Source organism: Pinus tabuliformis, chromosome Q, assembly GCF_031772625.1.
Source record: "Pinus tabuliformis cultivar Carrire ecotype Pingquan chromosome Q, CPIR1, whole genome shotgun sequence".
In the NCBI taxonomy this organism is placed as follows: domain Eukaryota; kingdom Viridiplantae; phylum Streptophyta; class Pinopsida; order Pinales; family Pinaceae; genus Pinus; species Pinus tabuliformis.
The window spans coordinates 774,903,453-774,918,714 of record NC_142296.1 but is presented as its reverse complement, the minus strand read 5'-3'; the positions used below and the strand labels follow the sequence as shown (position 1 = coordinate 774,918,714).

General features: G+C 35.2%; 1 protein-coding gene across 1 annotated transcript; it reads left to right on the top strand.

Moving 5' to 3' along the window:
- The first annotated feature begins 2,489 nt into the window (after positions 1-2,489).
- LOC149221780 (eukaryotic translation initiation factor 5A) lies at positions 2,490-12,903 on the top strand. Its single transcript, XM_089385242.1, has 5 exons — positions 2,490-2,824; positions 5,519-5,641; positions 6,030-6,086; positions 12,290-12,364; positions 12,492-12,903. The coding sequence occupies exons 1-5, from the start codon at positions 2,702-2,704 to the stop codon at positions 12,591-12,593; spliced, it is 480 nt and encodes a 159-aa protein (XP_089241368.1). The 5' UTR covers positions 2,490-2,701; the 3' UTR covers positions 12,594-12,903.
- Positions 12,904-15,262: the final 2,359 nt, after the last annotated feature.

The following is a 15,262-nucleotide window of genomic DNA, read 5'->3' as shown; positions in this document are numbered from 1 at the left end:
TAATTTTTATTACTTATAAGCGGATTCCACCCGAAACCTCACAAAACCAACTCATCAACACTTCATAGGTATGTCAATTACAATTATCAACACATATGTTAAGAAGAGACCATCAATTAGTTTTGTCGAAGGTAATTGGAGGAATGATTGTTATCCTCCTCCTAGGTTCATTTTCCACAAATGACATGTTGAGCTCATATCCATTATATTGTTTTAATGGCTCGAAGGTAGAGTGCTTTATTACATGGAAAAATATTAATCAAAATTTATGAAAGATATAACAATTCACTACAAAGAATTTGGTTAATTCTTAATATTTTGTTTTCCCGTGGAAAGAAATCAACCTTTCTCTTAGCTTAGAGGCTTGAGTGAGGTTGTTGGTACCAAACTAGCCCATAGATATACTCACTAATTATCAAGGCATTATAACTCATCATGTTGCTAGTGGGGATTTAAACTTAGGAGCGGGGGGGAGATAACAACGAATAAACCCAACCACTCGAGATAATCCCAATCGACAATTCTTAAATTTCATTTATCCACTTTTTAATGTCAATTTTAATTAAATTCACAGATAATTATATAAATAAGTTCTATAATTCGACAATAATTATATAGATAACATTTTATGAAAGATGAAATTATTGACTAAATTGTTTTTACATTATTCTTAAATTTCACTTATCTAATTCTTAATGTCAATTCTAATTAAGTCCACACATGGCTATATAGATAGGTTTTATGATTTGATAATGCTTATATGCATAGTTCTATGATTTGATAATGATTATATGCATAGTTCTATGATTTGACAAAAACCATGATTTTTTTTTGTTCCAAGGGTAGAAGTCTGCTTCCATCTAAGCCTTAGGGCTAGAGTGAGGTTGTTGATACCAAACCAACCCACAAGAATACTTGCTTAAAGAGGTCACAAGGCTTGAAGACATTACAACAATATTCACCAAGACATTATATGCTCATTAGTTCACTAACAACATTTGAACTTAGGTAGGGAAGATAACAACAATTTTGCTTAACCACCCAAGATAACCCCAATTGACAATAGAAACCATGACTTATACATATTGATTGCTTTTTAAAGAGAAAAAAAAGATTATTATATCAATACAAAATTCATTATATTATAAATAAAGTTTATCTTTAACTTTTAATTTGAATTTTTTTAACAGGACCAGAATTTATGGAGAATTGGAAACTTTGAAAGAACAATTACCACTATTACACCAGATGCAACTATTCCATAAATGCCACAAATGGACCAGTTACAACATGTCTATGGAGACTTGAACCCACACAAGTGGGGAAATGAATTGTTCACCAAAACACTTGAGTGAGATTCAATGTAATGCATTTTAAAAACTATTAGTAAAAAATGTACACAATGAGAGTGCCCAAGGGTTTTTAAAGACATTTAATTAATTTATACATTAAAAAAATAAATTTAACTAACAAAATTTACAATCTCATGAAAAATTATATCACCAAATCTAACCAAAAAAATAAAAACATTGCGCTATATATATATATATAAATATAATGTTTAGAGAAATTGATAACTAGGTTAGGCTCATACTCAAATGATAAGGGACCGATTCTAGCCATCACTACTATAACCTTTGAGTGCAACCCACACTCAAACATGTCAAACATGTGACATGTGGTAGACGAGTTTTGAACTAGTGATCTCACCAACAGTGTCCAATATATTCCATTGCCCACTAATCTATACCCAAAGACTTTTAAAGAATAACGTGAAATAAACTTTGATTTACTTATATATAAATAAATCACAAAACTATTTTTATTATAATCCCCGTAAATAAACCTCCACATCAACCACTACCTACGTCAAAATGGGCCTTAACTTCAAAGCTAATATTTCAAAATAAAATCTTATCCAACCATAAAGTAAGCTCATATCTTCTTATTATTAAAAATTGTCCAACAATGAAAAGAACCCCTCTCTCTTATTGGTTAATGAAAAAAGAAACATAGAAAAAGCTTCGATTCACTTATCTATATACAACATGATATTCTAAATAATTTTTATTTGGAAAAAGGGTGGTTTTTTAATTTCTAAATTTGGTTATCAATGTGATATTGGAATCTATTAGCATTTATATTGTACCGGTAAAGAATAATGGTATATACACTGTTAAGATAAATAGATATATTCTATTGAAAGCGAGATAAAGAAAATTTACATTAAAGGGAAGGTCCAACCACCCAATAACCCTGAAGTTATGGAGATTTCTAGGCCCAATTGAGTGGAAAATGTTATAAAAATGAAAACAAATAAGGCGAGGGTTATCCTTTTAGCAGCATCTTCAATAAAAAGGTAAAATGGAATAAAATCTTATCTTTTTATGGGGGTGGTGGATTAGAATCTTTTTAAAGGGGGCTTCGTTTTGACGCTACTATTACCTATAAAAATTAAGAACACCACCACCCATAGCTATAATCTATCCGCCCACGTGTTCAGATCCAGTTGGCTGCCTAGTCCCTGAGTTCGAACCTGCGAGGGTTTGGAAGGTAGGGTTTGAAGATTCCAGCGCGATTGCTTAATTGTAAAGGGCAGGAGAGTCTGTATCTTTGTTCGTGGTGTGGCAGTTGGCGTCTGGTCTGGCCTGGTTTTGGGTGAGAATTGGGTGTGTTGTTATTGTCAAGAGGAAGGTGAACAATGTCGGACGATGATCACCAGTTCGAGTCCAAGGCCGATGCAGGAGCCTCCAAAACATTCCCTCAGCAGGCCGGTACCATCCGAAAGAACGGTTACATCGTCATCAAGGCCAGGCCCTGCAAGGTAACCCGTTCGATATTCTCCAGCTTATTTTAATGATGGGTTTATTGATAAATTGACATTCAAGGGTTTGCATAATGTTTACGTGATAGGGAGGCTTGAGTGTCAATGTCAAGTCATGGGGATTTCTGCTGATTTGGGGATTTCCCCTGAAGTAACCGATCGAAATCAGCAGAAGCCCCAATCGGTGGATGTACCAATGATATAGGACATTATTGCCTGCCTGTGTTGTTGAAAAGATTTAGTTTGGCGGCCTTAGGGTAAGAATTCACCCTGGCTGTCGCTATTCGGAAAACTTTGTTCTTTTTCTTTGTAATGTAATCTACGATGATAAAACCAATCTACACAGTGAATGTTATCGTTTTAGCTTAGATGGTATGAGTTCTTTGCAAATATGTTGCGGCAGAGAAGGTTTTCTCTCCTGACAGTTTATCTAGCCGTGTGTGTGAGAGTGAGAGAGAGTACATGTATAGCCCCAACCAGACTCTGTTAGGATGAAGCATATCAATAGCTTCTTGAATGCAGTCTCTAATGATATGTTTAAAGGTTTCTTCCTCTGTGTGAATTTATGATGCGGTATTAGAAACAATTTCGCGTTATGTAGGTTGTTTAGTTGTTATATGTGATCCTTCCAGGGCTGCTATCTGTTTCAAAATTTATCTGTTTTGACACATCTTTGTAATAGCTTTTTTGTTTTATAAAACCTATGTAACCAAGTTTTCCATGCCTTAAGTTCTCTGTTTTCGAGCTGTGGCAATCTTTTATATATGACAATATGATGGTTATTGCGCTTTGTCATTTCATGTTTTGTGCTACTTCCTGTAATCGAGGGTCCTCTGCCTTAAGTAAGGTCTCTTGTTTTAGGCTATGCCGTTTGTTTCAGATTAAAGCACAATTTTTTGTGCAGAAAAACTTATGATTGGGTCTGCACTGTTGGTAGTCTAGTTCTTTTCTTCTAACTGGTGTTGCGGTTGTCTTTTTTCTTTTTATTTTTTATTTTTTATTTTTTATACTTTTATGTGGTTCATAGAATTTGGTCCTGAGGGTGTCGAGAGAATGACTGCTCAATAGAAAAGGTTCTTTACATTATTAAGATGCTCAATAGAAAAGGTTCTTTACATTATGAAGATTTGGTTGATGTTTAAGGATTAAATAGCAGGGATGCATCATAGCCCAAGGTCAATCATTGAAAAAACTAGCTGTTGAAAATTAGTTAAATAGGTAAATGGAAAATCTAAAAAGTATTTGGTAAACTAGTTTTAGTTAAAAAATTATTAAGTATTTTAATATTTTAATTATATTAGTTGTTCTGATAATTAATAGGAATAAGTTGTTAATATTAAATTAGTAATTAGGTTATAAGGTTAAGAGAGGTTAAGAGTGGGAATCAAAATATTCTAAAAGGGATAGGAATGATTCATTATTATAAATTGGTTATAAATTAAGAATACTCCAAAAACTAAGGAGAAGGTTAAGAATAAAACATCACTAACAACAGTTGTTAGGAGATTATGAAAATATTAAATACTAATGAGGTTTAGATCTAAAATATTATATATGATACAGAATAAGGTAAAGAGGAGTTAAGATTTAAAATATTATATGTTCATGCGGAGAATAAGAGATAGAATTAAATTATTATATGCTAACGAAGAAATTAGGAGTTCAATAGAATAAATTAATTATGCTAAAATAGGGTCCTATAATGAATTAAGATAAGGGATAATATATGCTATCAATATATGAGGAAAAGGAGGGGAGGGGACATTCTTAAAATAAAGAACTTAGGAGCTAGAGGAATATTATAATTAATATAATGATAATAAGAAAAGGGTGGGGGAGGAGGGACAAGGAGGACAGAGACAAGAGGATCATAAGGAGAGGGCTGGAATCCAACTCTTACTCAATTTCCCACCATCGTCTCTATCGAGATTTCTAGCATGCCTTTCATTTTTGATCATCTTCGTAAGCTTCCTATGGTGGAAATGATCAACCCTAGAAATGACTCTGGAATCCTCAATATCTTTAATACAGACATGGTGTTTGGATTTCTCCGTGTGCTCAGCCAAAGCTGAAGATTGGGAATGATTGTATCTATAGTATTTATGTTATATGTGGGTAATTCTTAGAGGGTAGTTCTTTGACATTCTAAAAGGGCCTGCCATTCGTTTCTGTTTTAACTGGATCTGCATATGCACAATTTCCATATTCGGCAATTTAGATTGGTATACAGTGCTTGCGCACATTTAGTAGTGTTAGTAATGTGTGTTTTGTGTACAATTTTTAACTTTGTTACGTTGACAGTGGGCCTGATAGTCTCAGGCTTATTCTGATATTATAGTATCTATCAGCCTTAACATTATTTGCATGCAATTCAACCATTTTGTGTGTCTAATTTTCTTCTCTTGCTCAACGGTTGCTTTGTTTGATGGGATGCAGCATGTTGTGATATTTCTGTGTTTCTATAGATTTATTGTCTTTTTGAAGGCTATCGTGGTTCGATAGTTGGAGTTTTCATCAGTTTATTTGTGGTAATTAAAATACACATGTGAACTTAAGATGCAATGTTAAGCGGATATCAAACTAGACTCTGTGAATGCATAGGATGCCAAAATACACCAAACACTGATCAGTTATTCTTTAAGCTTGATTAAGGGTTATAAACACTATTCTTATAAAGCTGCTTGTTGTGTTTAGGTGGTTGAAGTATCTACTTCAAAGACTGGAAAGCATGGCCATGCTAAGTGCCACTTTGTAGGAATTGACATTTTCAGTGGTAAAAAACTGGAAGATATTGTGCCATCTTCACACAACTGCGATGTAAGTGGTCTTTACTTATTTATTATTTCTTGGTCGAGACTCGAGACAAGAAGCCATTTGTTGTTAAAAACTAGTAGCAGACAGGACAATTAGATACGTTGATGTCACTGGTTATATTTGCACAGTTTGGTTTTTGGAGCCTGCATTTTCTATGCTGATATATGTGTTTGGAAGATGATATTCTTTATCTTTTAAGATAATGCCAACCATTATCTACTTATGCAGAAGAAAATCATTATATCTTGCCCTTAGTTCCAGACAGGATTGCCCGGGTAGAAATACATAATATATTTATACTCTGCCTGTATGAGTTAGGCAAATTTTCTATAATCAATATGGACTGGCAGATGGGAATAGACCAGTAACTATTCCTTTTTTGATTTTGCAGGTCCCTCATGTTACTCGTACTGATTATCAGCTAATCGATATTTCTGAGGATGGTTTTGTAAGTTTCTTTGAAACATCAATTTTGCACTAGTTTTGTTTGCATACTGTTTTCCATTCAAATCAAACAGAAGATTTTAACTTACTTTACTAGGTTATCTTTTGTACATCTCTAGGTTGGCTTTTGTACATATGGAAGTAATTATTAATTCAATAAGTTCGATATTGGCAGACATTGAAGTGTTTAAAGCTAGATGGTTGCTGAAAAAAATTCCGAGTGATCTGAAAAGATCATTAGATGCACTTCCTGTCTATCAATCTATCGCCTCTTCTCTACTATTATCCTAACCTGCCTCCACCCCTCATTCCTGGTCATTACATAGATATCCATAGATATTTCTTTCTTGAAATGTTTTCCCAATTGTTTGACAACATGTTTTCATCTTGATGTTTTCATTCTTGATTTGCCGATAGTAATACTCCCAATGACCATGTAAGGAGGTCAATTGTTGCCTATTTGATACTAAATGTTAATTAAGTTAAACGTGTCCCCAATTTTTTCCCCTAAGAAAAGCTGTATTACACAACACGGAGGCAAGTCAACTGGAGAAATGTTAAAAATGCATCTACAAACTATAATAGCCTACACTGAAAATGACAATGTGCATAACAGTTCTGGGACTAAACAAGTATGTTTCTCACATGGAGAAAAATCTGCCTGTTTGCTTGAAGGCAGCCATCTCCAATTAGCAATTTTTTGAAAAGGATCCTAGTAAAGGTTATATTTTGTGAAAATTTATATGCGTCTTAGCCTTTAGGGTAAGCACTGTCTAAAGATGTTGTTTTTTGATTATAGCTCTACATTTTTATGCTCCAGTTGCAGCAGTCTTTCTTTTCCATGAATGCCAGACAAACTGCGTAAAATGACCAAATTTGCATTGGTGACAGCTAGTCACCATGCAGGCTATATAATTTGTCCAAGGAATATCTTGTGGAGAAATCCAAGGGATGCTTTCTCACATTTCTGGGGGGATTCGAACAGGGCAATTCTTCGCTTGGAATTAATCAAAACCCCAATAACATTGGTGACAACCGGTTGAGCTAACCCTTTCGACTACCATGCATGCAATATGCACATACAACTTTATTGATACCCTCTGTATCTGCTTATCAACATCTATGCTTGAGCTTAAGGTTTGGTGTGCTGGCCTGACTTTTATTCTAGATGTAGCGCAGTGGCATCCTCTCACGTCAGAAAATAAATGTCCCTTGCTTTAAATTTGCGAAGAGCATCCTAGATTTAGCCATAGCACACAGTGTGGCTTATAAGGATTTTTTGCACAGCAGGAAATTGCTACACCCCAATAGCAGAAAATGAAATTTCTGTATGGGACATTTATAGGTCCCATACAGATCCCTGCTGTAACACTTTATGCATATGGTTATATGAAGTGTCAAAGATGTATCTGAGAAGTATTGCGTTCTTATATTTATCTGGGTATATAAATGGAGGGGGTAGGATACACAAACATCCTAGGAGCAAGGTGTTAGATATTTAAGTTATAAGAAACTAGTTTGGCATTTGAAACCGACCAAAGTTGGCATTAAAAAAAGTGAATGAAGTTGAAGAATTTTGGCATGTTGAAACCACGTGAGTGTTCAACGGACCAACTAAAATGAATAAACTTCTAAATGGAATTGGAGGCCAAGGAGTTCAGTTAAGAAAATATCTTACCAAAGAAGATGGGGGTCAAGACAACATGATAGTGCTCCCCTAAAAGAAATTGTACAATTTTACTGTGTATTTGTAGAGCCCTGATTCATTAAGAGGCTGATAATCGAAATGGGAAGCATTGTGGAAAACGTGAAACTTACCGGTGAAAAATTGCCCCAGATGGATGGTTTGTGTGCTTTGAGCACAACAGCAGGAACACTTCAAAACATTGAAACTGAAAAAACAATGTGTCTGTCTATGAACGTGCCCTTCAATTAATGAGTTTAGATTTTATTGGCAAAATTCAGTAATGCTAAACAGGCTAAGCCTGGCGGTGAGAATAGCTATGAATGAATTTGGTACAGAAACCGTTATGAAGTGGAGGCCAAGGAGGTCAGCTAAGAATAGATCTCCCCAAAGAAGATGGGGGTCAAGATAAAACATGATAGTCCTCCCCTAGAAGAAATTGTACGATTTTACTGTAATCGTGGAGCCCCGATTCATTAAGAGGCTGATAGTGGAAATGGGAAACATTGTTGAGAACTTGAAACTTAGCAGTGACAAATTTCCTAAGATGGATGATTTTTGTGCTTTGAGCAAACAGCAGGAATGCTGCAAATCATTAAAATTTAAAAGTGAAGATCCAATTTGTCTGTCCATAAATATTTAATATGCCCTTCAATTAACGAGTTTAGATGTTATTGGCAAAATTTAGTAATGTTAAACAGGCCAAGTCTGGCAATGAGAATAGTTGTGAAAGAATTTGGTACAGAAACCATTAGACAGCATAATGCAAATTGACTGAACTGATATCAACTGAATTTTAAAACAAGTTGACTTAATAGTTACCAACTGAGAATTTTGATTCCAGATTACAGCTGTGAAGTCCCATCCCATTGACTGTAGATCCATTACTTCAGTGCAAAATTTATCCTCTGAGCGGTTGTGGAGAGGGATTTGGAGACCTCTAGAGTCTAGTGCGAGGTTGAAGTCACCCAGAAGGATGACCTCCCAAATTTTTGAATATTGCATACAAGTGTAGGGAGGCTTCCCTAATTGAATCACTGGGATAGCAAACAATGAGGAGGTTGGGGGAAGTACCAAATGACTATGTAGATTTCTTTGGAAAGGTGAGCAAAGGATCTAATCCAAATCTGCATGATCTTGTTAGACTTTTTGATGCTTCCGTTTATTAACACTTGCGGGTTTTGGTGTTTTGATGCTTCTAATCACCCCTTCAAAGGGAGTTCCTGAGCAAACAAGCTACCCCACTTGAACATCTAGTCTCTTGTTTGCAAGTTGAGAACCAGTGGTAAGTTGTAACCAACAATATTTGGGAGTGGCTTGATAGGACTTGCATGGGTATCAGTGACAAAGAGGATGAATTATGCTTAGTGATGACCAAAAGGATCCAATATTGTTTCGACAACCAATCCAGTTCTCCTTGTCTCGTATCCTCCCAACCAGGCCTGTCGTACCAAGCCCATCATTTGGAAAGTCTGCATTGGGGTTCCCAACTTGTAGTGAAGCAGTCTTGAAACACTAGCTTGAGATTCCCAAAGACTGCCCATTTCCTTGCATGCCGTGCTGCCATAACTAGATCCCTGGAGTGTTTAAGCTCTAGGAAGATCTTGATGGGAAGAGAACAACTTCTGTTTTGCTCTGAGGGCTTGAGTCAATCATCCACAAAACTTGAATTGAAGAAAGAGAATGGAGTCAGATCCAAGCCCAAGCCCTATCAAAGGTCACATCTAGGAGGTCAAGGGTGTCTGAGAAATATATTTAAATCCTCCATGGGGTTTCGAGATGGGTGAAGTACATGGAGCCCTCTCACTTTCAGGTTTAGTTCCCTTGCCTGCCTAGCATTTTCCTCAATGAATTTAGCCTGTACCACTGCCTCAAGAAGGGGTGGAGCACTGCCCCTCCATGAACCATTTGTGCCAATGAGTTATCTGTTTGTCTCTCTTGTTTAAAGGGTAGTCTGTTTAGTTTGGATCTCTTCGTGCTTGTTTTGAAGAACAAGAATCTGTGTGTGCAAGGTTGGGGGATGAAGAGCTTCCGGTGCTTTGTTGTTGTTCAGCAATTTCTTGAGTGATAAATTTTCCAATTCAATCTTGAAAGCTCTTTTTGAGAGAATAAGCATTTCTTTCTACAGTTGTTCCAGCAATTTAGCAAAACTATGGACCTGGGCAGCTAATAGGAGTTGATCAGTGTGGAGAGTTAACGTGCTGACTAAACCAAAATTGTCACCTGTTGGTTGCCGTTCCAGTGAATATTCATTCTATGTTTTTATCTACTGTTGGATAGCTAATGGAATCAGTCCCCCCTTTGTTAGGGTGTTTTTGCGTGGTAACCCCCATTTGAGGTTCCAGCAGATGGAGCTTGTTGCTTTATGAGTGGTAACCCTGGCCTGAGTGTGAGCAGGTGCAATTTTGGAGGAAAATGCAGGGGGATGGGATGAATAAGTGTGAGTGGGGGTGTTAAGGATGTGATTAGATGGGGGAATGAAGGGTTGTGGGTGTGATTAGGATGGGGGAATTGGTGGAGGGTGCTTGCAGAAAGGAAGGGTCCAGGGAAAGATTGATAGGAGAGGGGGAGGAAATTATGAAGTGTAGGGCAGAGGAGAAGAGTAGTCAAATTAAATTCGATCTGCCTAAAGTTAACATTTGACTTGTGTAGTTTAGAAGTTATAGTGAGATCTGTGGTCAATGTAAAGCCTTTCCTATGTTTCGGTGAGGGTACTGTTCCGATTGGCACCAAAAGAGAGGAGTAATATGGTGCAGGAGAGAAGGGAGAAGATGGAGTAGATGAAGTAAATGACTGCTTACAGTTAACATTTGACTTCTATGTAGTTTTTGAAGTTATAAGTCTGGTCTGTGGTCATTGTAAAGCCTTTTCTATGTTCTGTGAGGGCACTGTTCCCATTGGCACCAAAGACAAAGTGTGGTCAATGTGAGGTGTAATTTGTAAAGTAGCCTAAAGACATGATGAATTGACCCTTTTTTGAATGCTCAAAATAACAAGAGTTGAACTGGTATTATTGGCCTCAAATCTGGCATAAATAATTTTGGATCAATGGCATTACAAATATCGGATAACTTTGCACTATCTGGTCGCAGTAAGGGGATTTGAGGTGTTTATGTGAAGATTCCTAGGCCCGATTCTCGTGATGGGCAACCAGGAATGGTAAAAGATGTAGAATATCCAGTCTTGATAGCCTACTGCAGGTTACATCTTTCAGCTTGATTCAGGTCTGATTTCATGATCCAGTAAGAATTTTAGAACTATTTCTCTTTCTTCTTGTGAAGCAGAGAACAGGGAAGCTAAAGAAGCAGTTTGGTTGTGGCATGTTCTTTCCGAGCTTGTCCTGGTTGCGCCAAGAGGTGCATTCTAAAACCCGGTATGAGGAGATGTGTAAGTATGTCAAGTCTCCAATAAAATAATAATAATAATAAAACATTTGTCTGCCCAAACAAAGATGAAAATAATCATATAGAGAAAAAACTACAATACAATTCAACACAGAATGAAATTCATGCTCCAAAATCTTTTAATATTTCTTTTAATTAAATATTTGTAAAATGAATCTTTAAAAAGAAAAACCATATCCTATGGATATATTAAAATATTTAAAGTCTAAATATTTCCAAGTCAGTTGTAATATTTGAAAATACTAATTTGATGTCATTTTATTATAAATTTTGTTACGATGCCATGTAAAAAACATCATTAGATCTAATATTAATATTAAAATAATAATACTAATGTTATTAAATTTAATATTAATATTAATATATTATAATATTAATATTATTAAATTTAATAACTTTGGATTAATAATTTGAGGAAAGGTTTGCATCTAGAAGGATTTGATGGATTTGATTCCCCGTGCATGATAAATCTGGTTCAGAAATTAGCTAGAGTTAAGATGTGACAATCAGAGTGCCATTCTGCTTGCATATAATCCAGTGTATCAATCTGAAACCAAACGCATTGACCTGGATACTCACTACGTTTGAGATCTTTTTGCCGATGGTGTTATTTCTCTGGAGCATTGTAGTCTGGACTCTTGATAACTTGTGTATCGACTTAACAAGCTAGTAGAAACTGCAGTTTCCCATTTCTTTGTGAATGCATGGATGCACTTGGGATCGAGGGTGTTGTAAACGCATGAAGGATACGTAGATTGGGGTTGGCAATGGGTGTTAATGCTATTTTTTTTGTGCAATTGAGCTTTGAAGGGAATTGCAATCTTTTTTCTCTAGCTAGGAACATGTACGTTCCCTTTAATTCATATGGAGGCATTCTTCCCCTTTTTATGTGCAATTGAGCTTTGAAAGGAATTGTTATCTGTTTTCTCCAATTAGGAACAAGTATGTTGCTGTCTGATCAGATGCACAAGACACATCACATAAAGATTTTGGCTGCCATGTATTGTTTATGTTAGTTTCTATCACCTTATGTTATTTTTGTGGTTTCTATATGTTTCCTTGTGCTACTTTGAAATGGTTGCTAGTTGACTGATAATGTTTATATTAACTAATGTGCAGGTTAGCCTGCTGACCGAATCTGGGCAGACCAAGGATGATCTCAAGCTGCCTACTGATGAGCAGCTGTTGGCCCAGGTAACGAGTTCAACTGCCTATTTTTTTTGTCAATGTGCAATTTACCGTTTTCTCTTTAATATTAATTTAGCTTATTTCTATTTGCTTCGTTTGACTTATTTCTATATGCTTCTATTTTTACTTTCAGATCAAGGCTGGATTTGACGAGGGGAAAGACCTTGTTGTAACTGTTATGTCTGCAATGGGAGAGGAGCAGATTTGTTCCCTGAAAGATATTGGTCCAAAATAGTAATACACTGATATGTCTGGACTGCTGAATCTTGGGCAACTCTCCACCCGTTGATTTCTTTTCTTTTAGAAATATTTCTAGAAAATATATCTATATCCTTGATGCATATATGTTTTAGAGGCAGGTATAGTGATATCCATGCCATTGTTTACTAAGCAATCTGAAATAATTCTGTGATTCTCTGTCGCATTTGCCATTATCTTTATATGTGAAGACAGGCAAATTAAAACCTTCTATTTAAATGTACCTGTGCGGGTATTCTTGAGATGCCGTCTTATTATTGATTATTGGTTTGAAGAATTATATTTTACCAATTGAATTACTATTACAGTGATTGTGTTTCTCTGGTTGCGTTTTCTTCTTGTCTTTAATACCTATGAATCGGATTATTAGTGTAGCACTTACGTATGAAGATGGACCAACAACAGATAGATAAATTGGGGTATAAGGAATAAATTAAGCGAATGCCTTGGATTTGGAAAATCTTTGGAATGTGGGCTCGTGGGTAAGCAGAATTGAATGCACTCTTCACCTATCATCTTTTAGTCGGGAAGGAATTTGCTGGCATAAAACATGGTTTGTTTCACATCAATTCAGTACAAAAGGATATTGCGATACCTTAATTGGGTGGGAGGTTTGAGTTGAGGTTTTAAATCTGAAGCAGAATAAAATATTTCTTGTCATGGCAAATGTTGCAGAGACGAGCATAGTTGTTTTTGCATGGGTTATGTGTATCTTGCACGGGACATGCCTGTGTCGACTGCAACCAATACTCACATGCTGGTGATCTCCATTACAAATGAAAGTTGCTGTATCCCCATACCCATAGTTCAGTTTTTTTTGTGCTTTTACAGATCTGGCTGCATATCTGGTCCTGGTACTGGTAGGATGCATTTAATGTTACATATGCAGATAATACCGATCAACTGTTTTTCCAAGGAATAGAAAGATTTATGATGATGGACTTGCATTTTAGTAGAATTTCAAGTTAATTATGGTGGGCTTGCATTGTAGTTATCTGTGCTTAAACAGATCTAGCTACATATCTGGTCGTGTTACTGGTAGGATGCTTTAATCAATGTTACGTATACAGATATAATGATCAACAGTTTTTCAATGAATAGAAAGATTTATGATGGCGGACTTGCATTGTAGTTATAACTTCTAATTTTTATCCCAATTTTATCCAAACTGATAAATGGATGGATAGGTTTGGAATGTGCTGACAGTGTAGTTAGCCTCTTAACTAAATTGACTATATTTGCAAGTACTCTAGTCTTCGTGATTTGAATTAATGATATAGTTTTCCACGTTATTTTCAATGTTAGAGCTTGATGATGAAAGGCACTCTCACGACTTAAAACAAGCTTATAAAGATCAAATAACCGATTAAAAGTACCGTTCGGGTATAATTAGCAATGGCTAATAGAGTTGGTTGATAACGATTACGGTTTGCCGGTGTTGAATTGAGGTAAAAGGTTGCTTGATCACTTACGTTTCCGGGACTCGCAATATTTTCACTCCATTCCGTGCGAAGGATGTAAAATGCAATTGATGATCTTAAACCATTTTGGGACATTCTTCCAAAGGCTTTTCACTTAATTATGCAATATATATCTGTCGCTTTTCACTTAATTATGTGATATAGATCTGCTGCATGCTTGATGTAGGATTTTGGATTGAGATACAATTTTGCTGTTTATTAATATTCTCGAAGTCATTAACTGATGATGAAAAGTAATGGTATGGGATCTTTGACTGATGATGAAAAGTAATGGTATGGGACTTCTCTCAGCCTCACACGACATGGGCCTTTGGATTGAATGCATGTGTTTTGTTTTTGGATTGAATGTATGTGTTTTGTTCTTTGGATTATGCAAGTTAATGGATGTGTCTTGTTTTACCATTCGAGAAACTGTGACCAAGCCGGATATCTAAGTTGTTTGAATTACCAATCACCTAGGGATTGCACTCGGCTTGGGTTACACTAGCTCGTAACATGATTAGATTAGCTCTTAACATGATTAGATTTTTGCCCACGGAATTTCAAACCGATAATTTTCACATCAAAAAATGACAACAGCATATATCATCACCATATATTCTACACACTAGGTTTTCATTAATGTTTTAAAAATATATTAAGCTGTGATATTTTATGTTTGATATAGAACCATTCAATATAAGTATTATCATTTTTTCAATGTCTGGTCTATAACGTTTTTTATTATTTTATTTTATCTTGTTTTATTTGTTTTCTGATTCCTAAGTTATTAATATTTTAATATTTCTCTTAATATTATAGGTTCTGAGTCCATTATTTAGACCAATAATTATTTGCTTTTTTTTTTATCTTAAATATTTTCATCTTTTAATATTTTTTTATTTTATTTTCTTTCCATTTTAATATTTTTTATTTGATTTTCTTTCCAAGTTTATGAACATTTGAAACTAATATTAATAGCAATATAACTATGATATCATGTTATTTGCAAAAAATTTAGTTATTTGAAATTTGTTTTATATATATATTTCTAATGAGTGAAATTTGTTATATATATATATATATATTTCTAATTAGTGTCTCAAAAAATGAGAAAATAAAGACCTTGTATAAAGCATGACTAGTATTTTTGTCTAATAAGATTTATGCTTTTTTTATTTGTTTT

Bases quoted from the DNA above. Each gene is read 5' to 3' on its own strand.
- LOC149221780 (XM_089385242.1), top strand. From the start codon at position 2,702: ATGTCGGACGATGATCACCAGTTCGAGTCCAAGGCCGATGCAGGAGCC. The intron at 5,642-6,029 runs GTAAGTGGTCTT...TTGATTTTGCAG, and splicing joins CATCTTCACACAACTGCGAT to GTCCCTCATGTTACTCGTAC. The intron at 6,087-12,289 runs GTAAGTTTCTTT...ACTAATGTGCAG, and splicing joins ATATTTCTGAGGATGGTTTT to GTTAGCCTGCTGACCGAATC.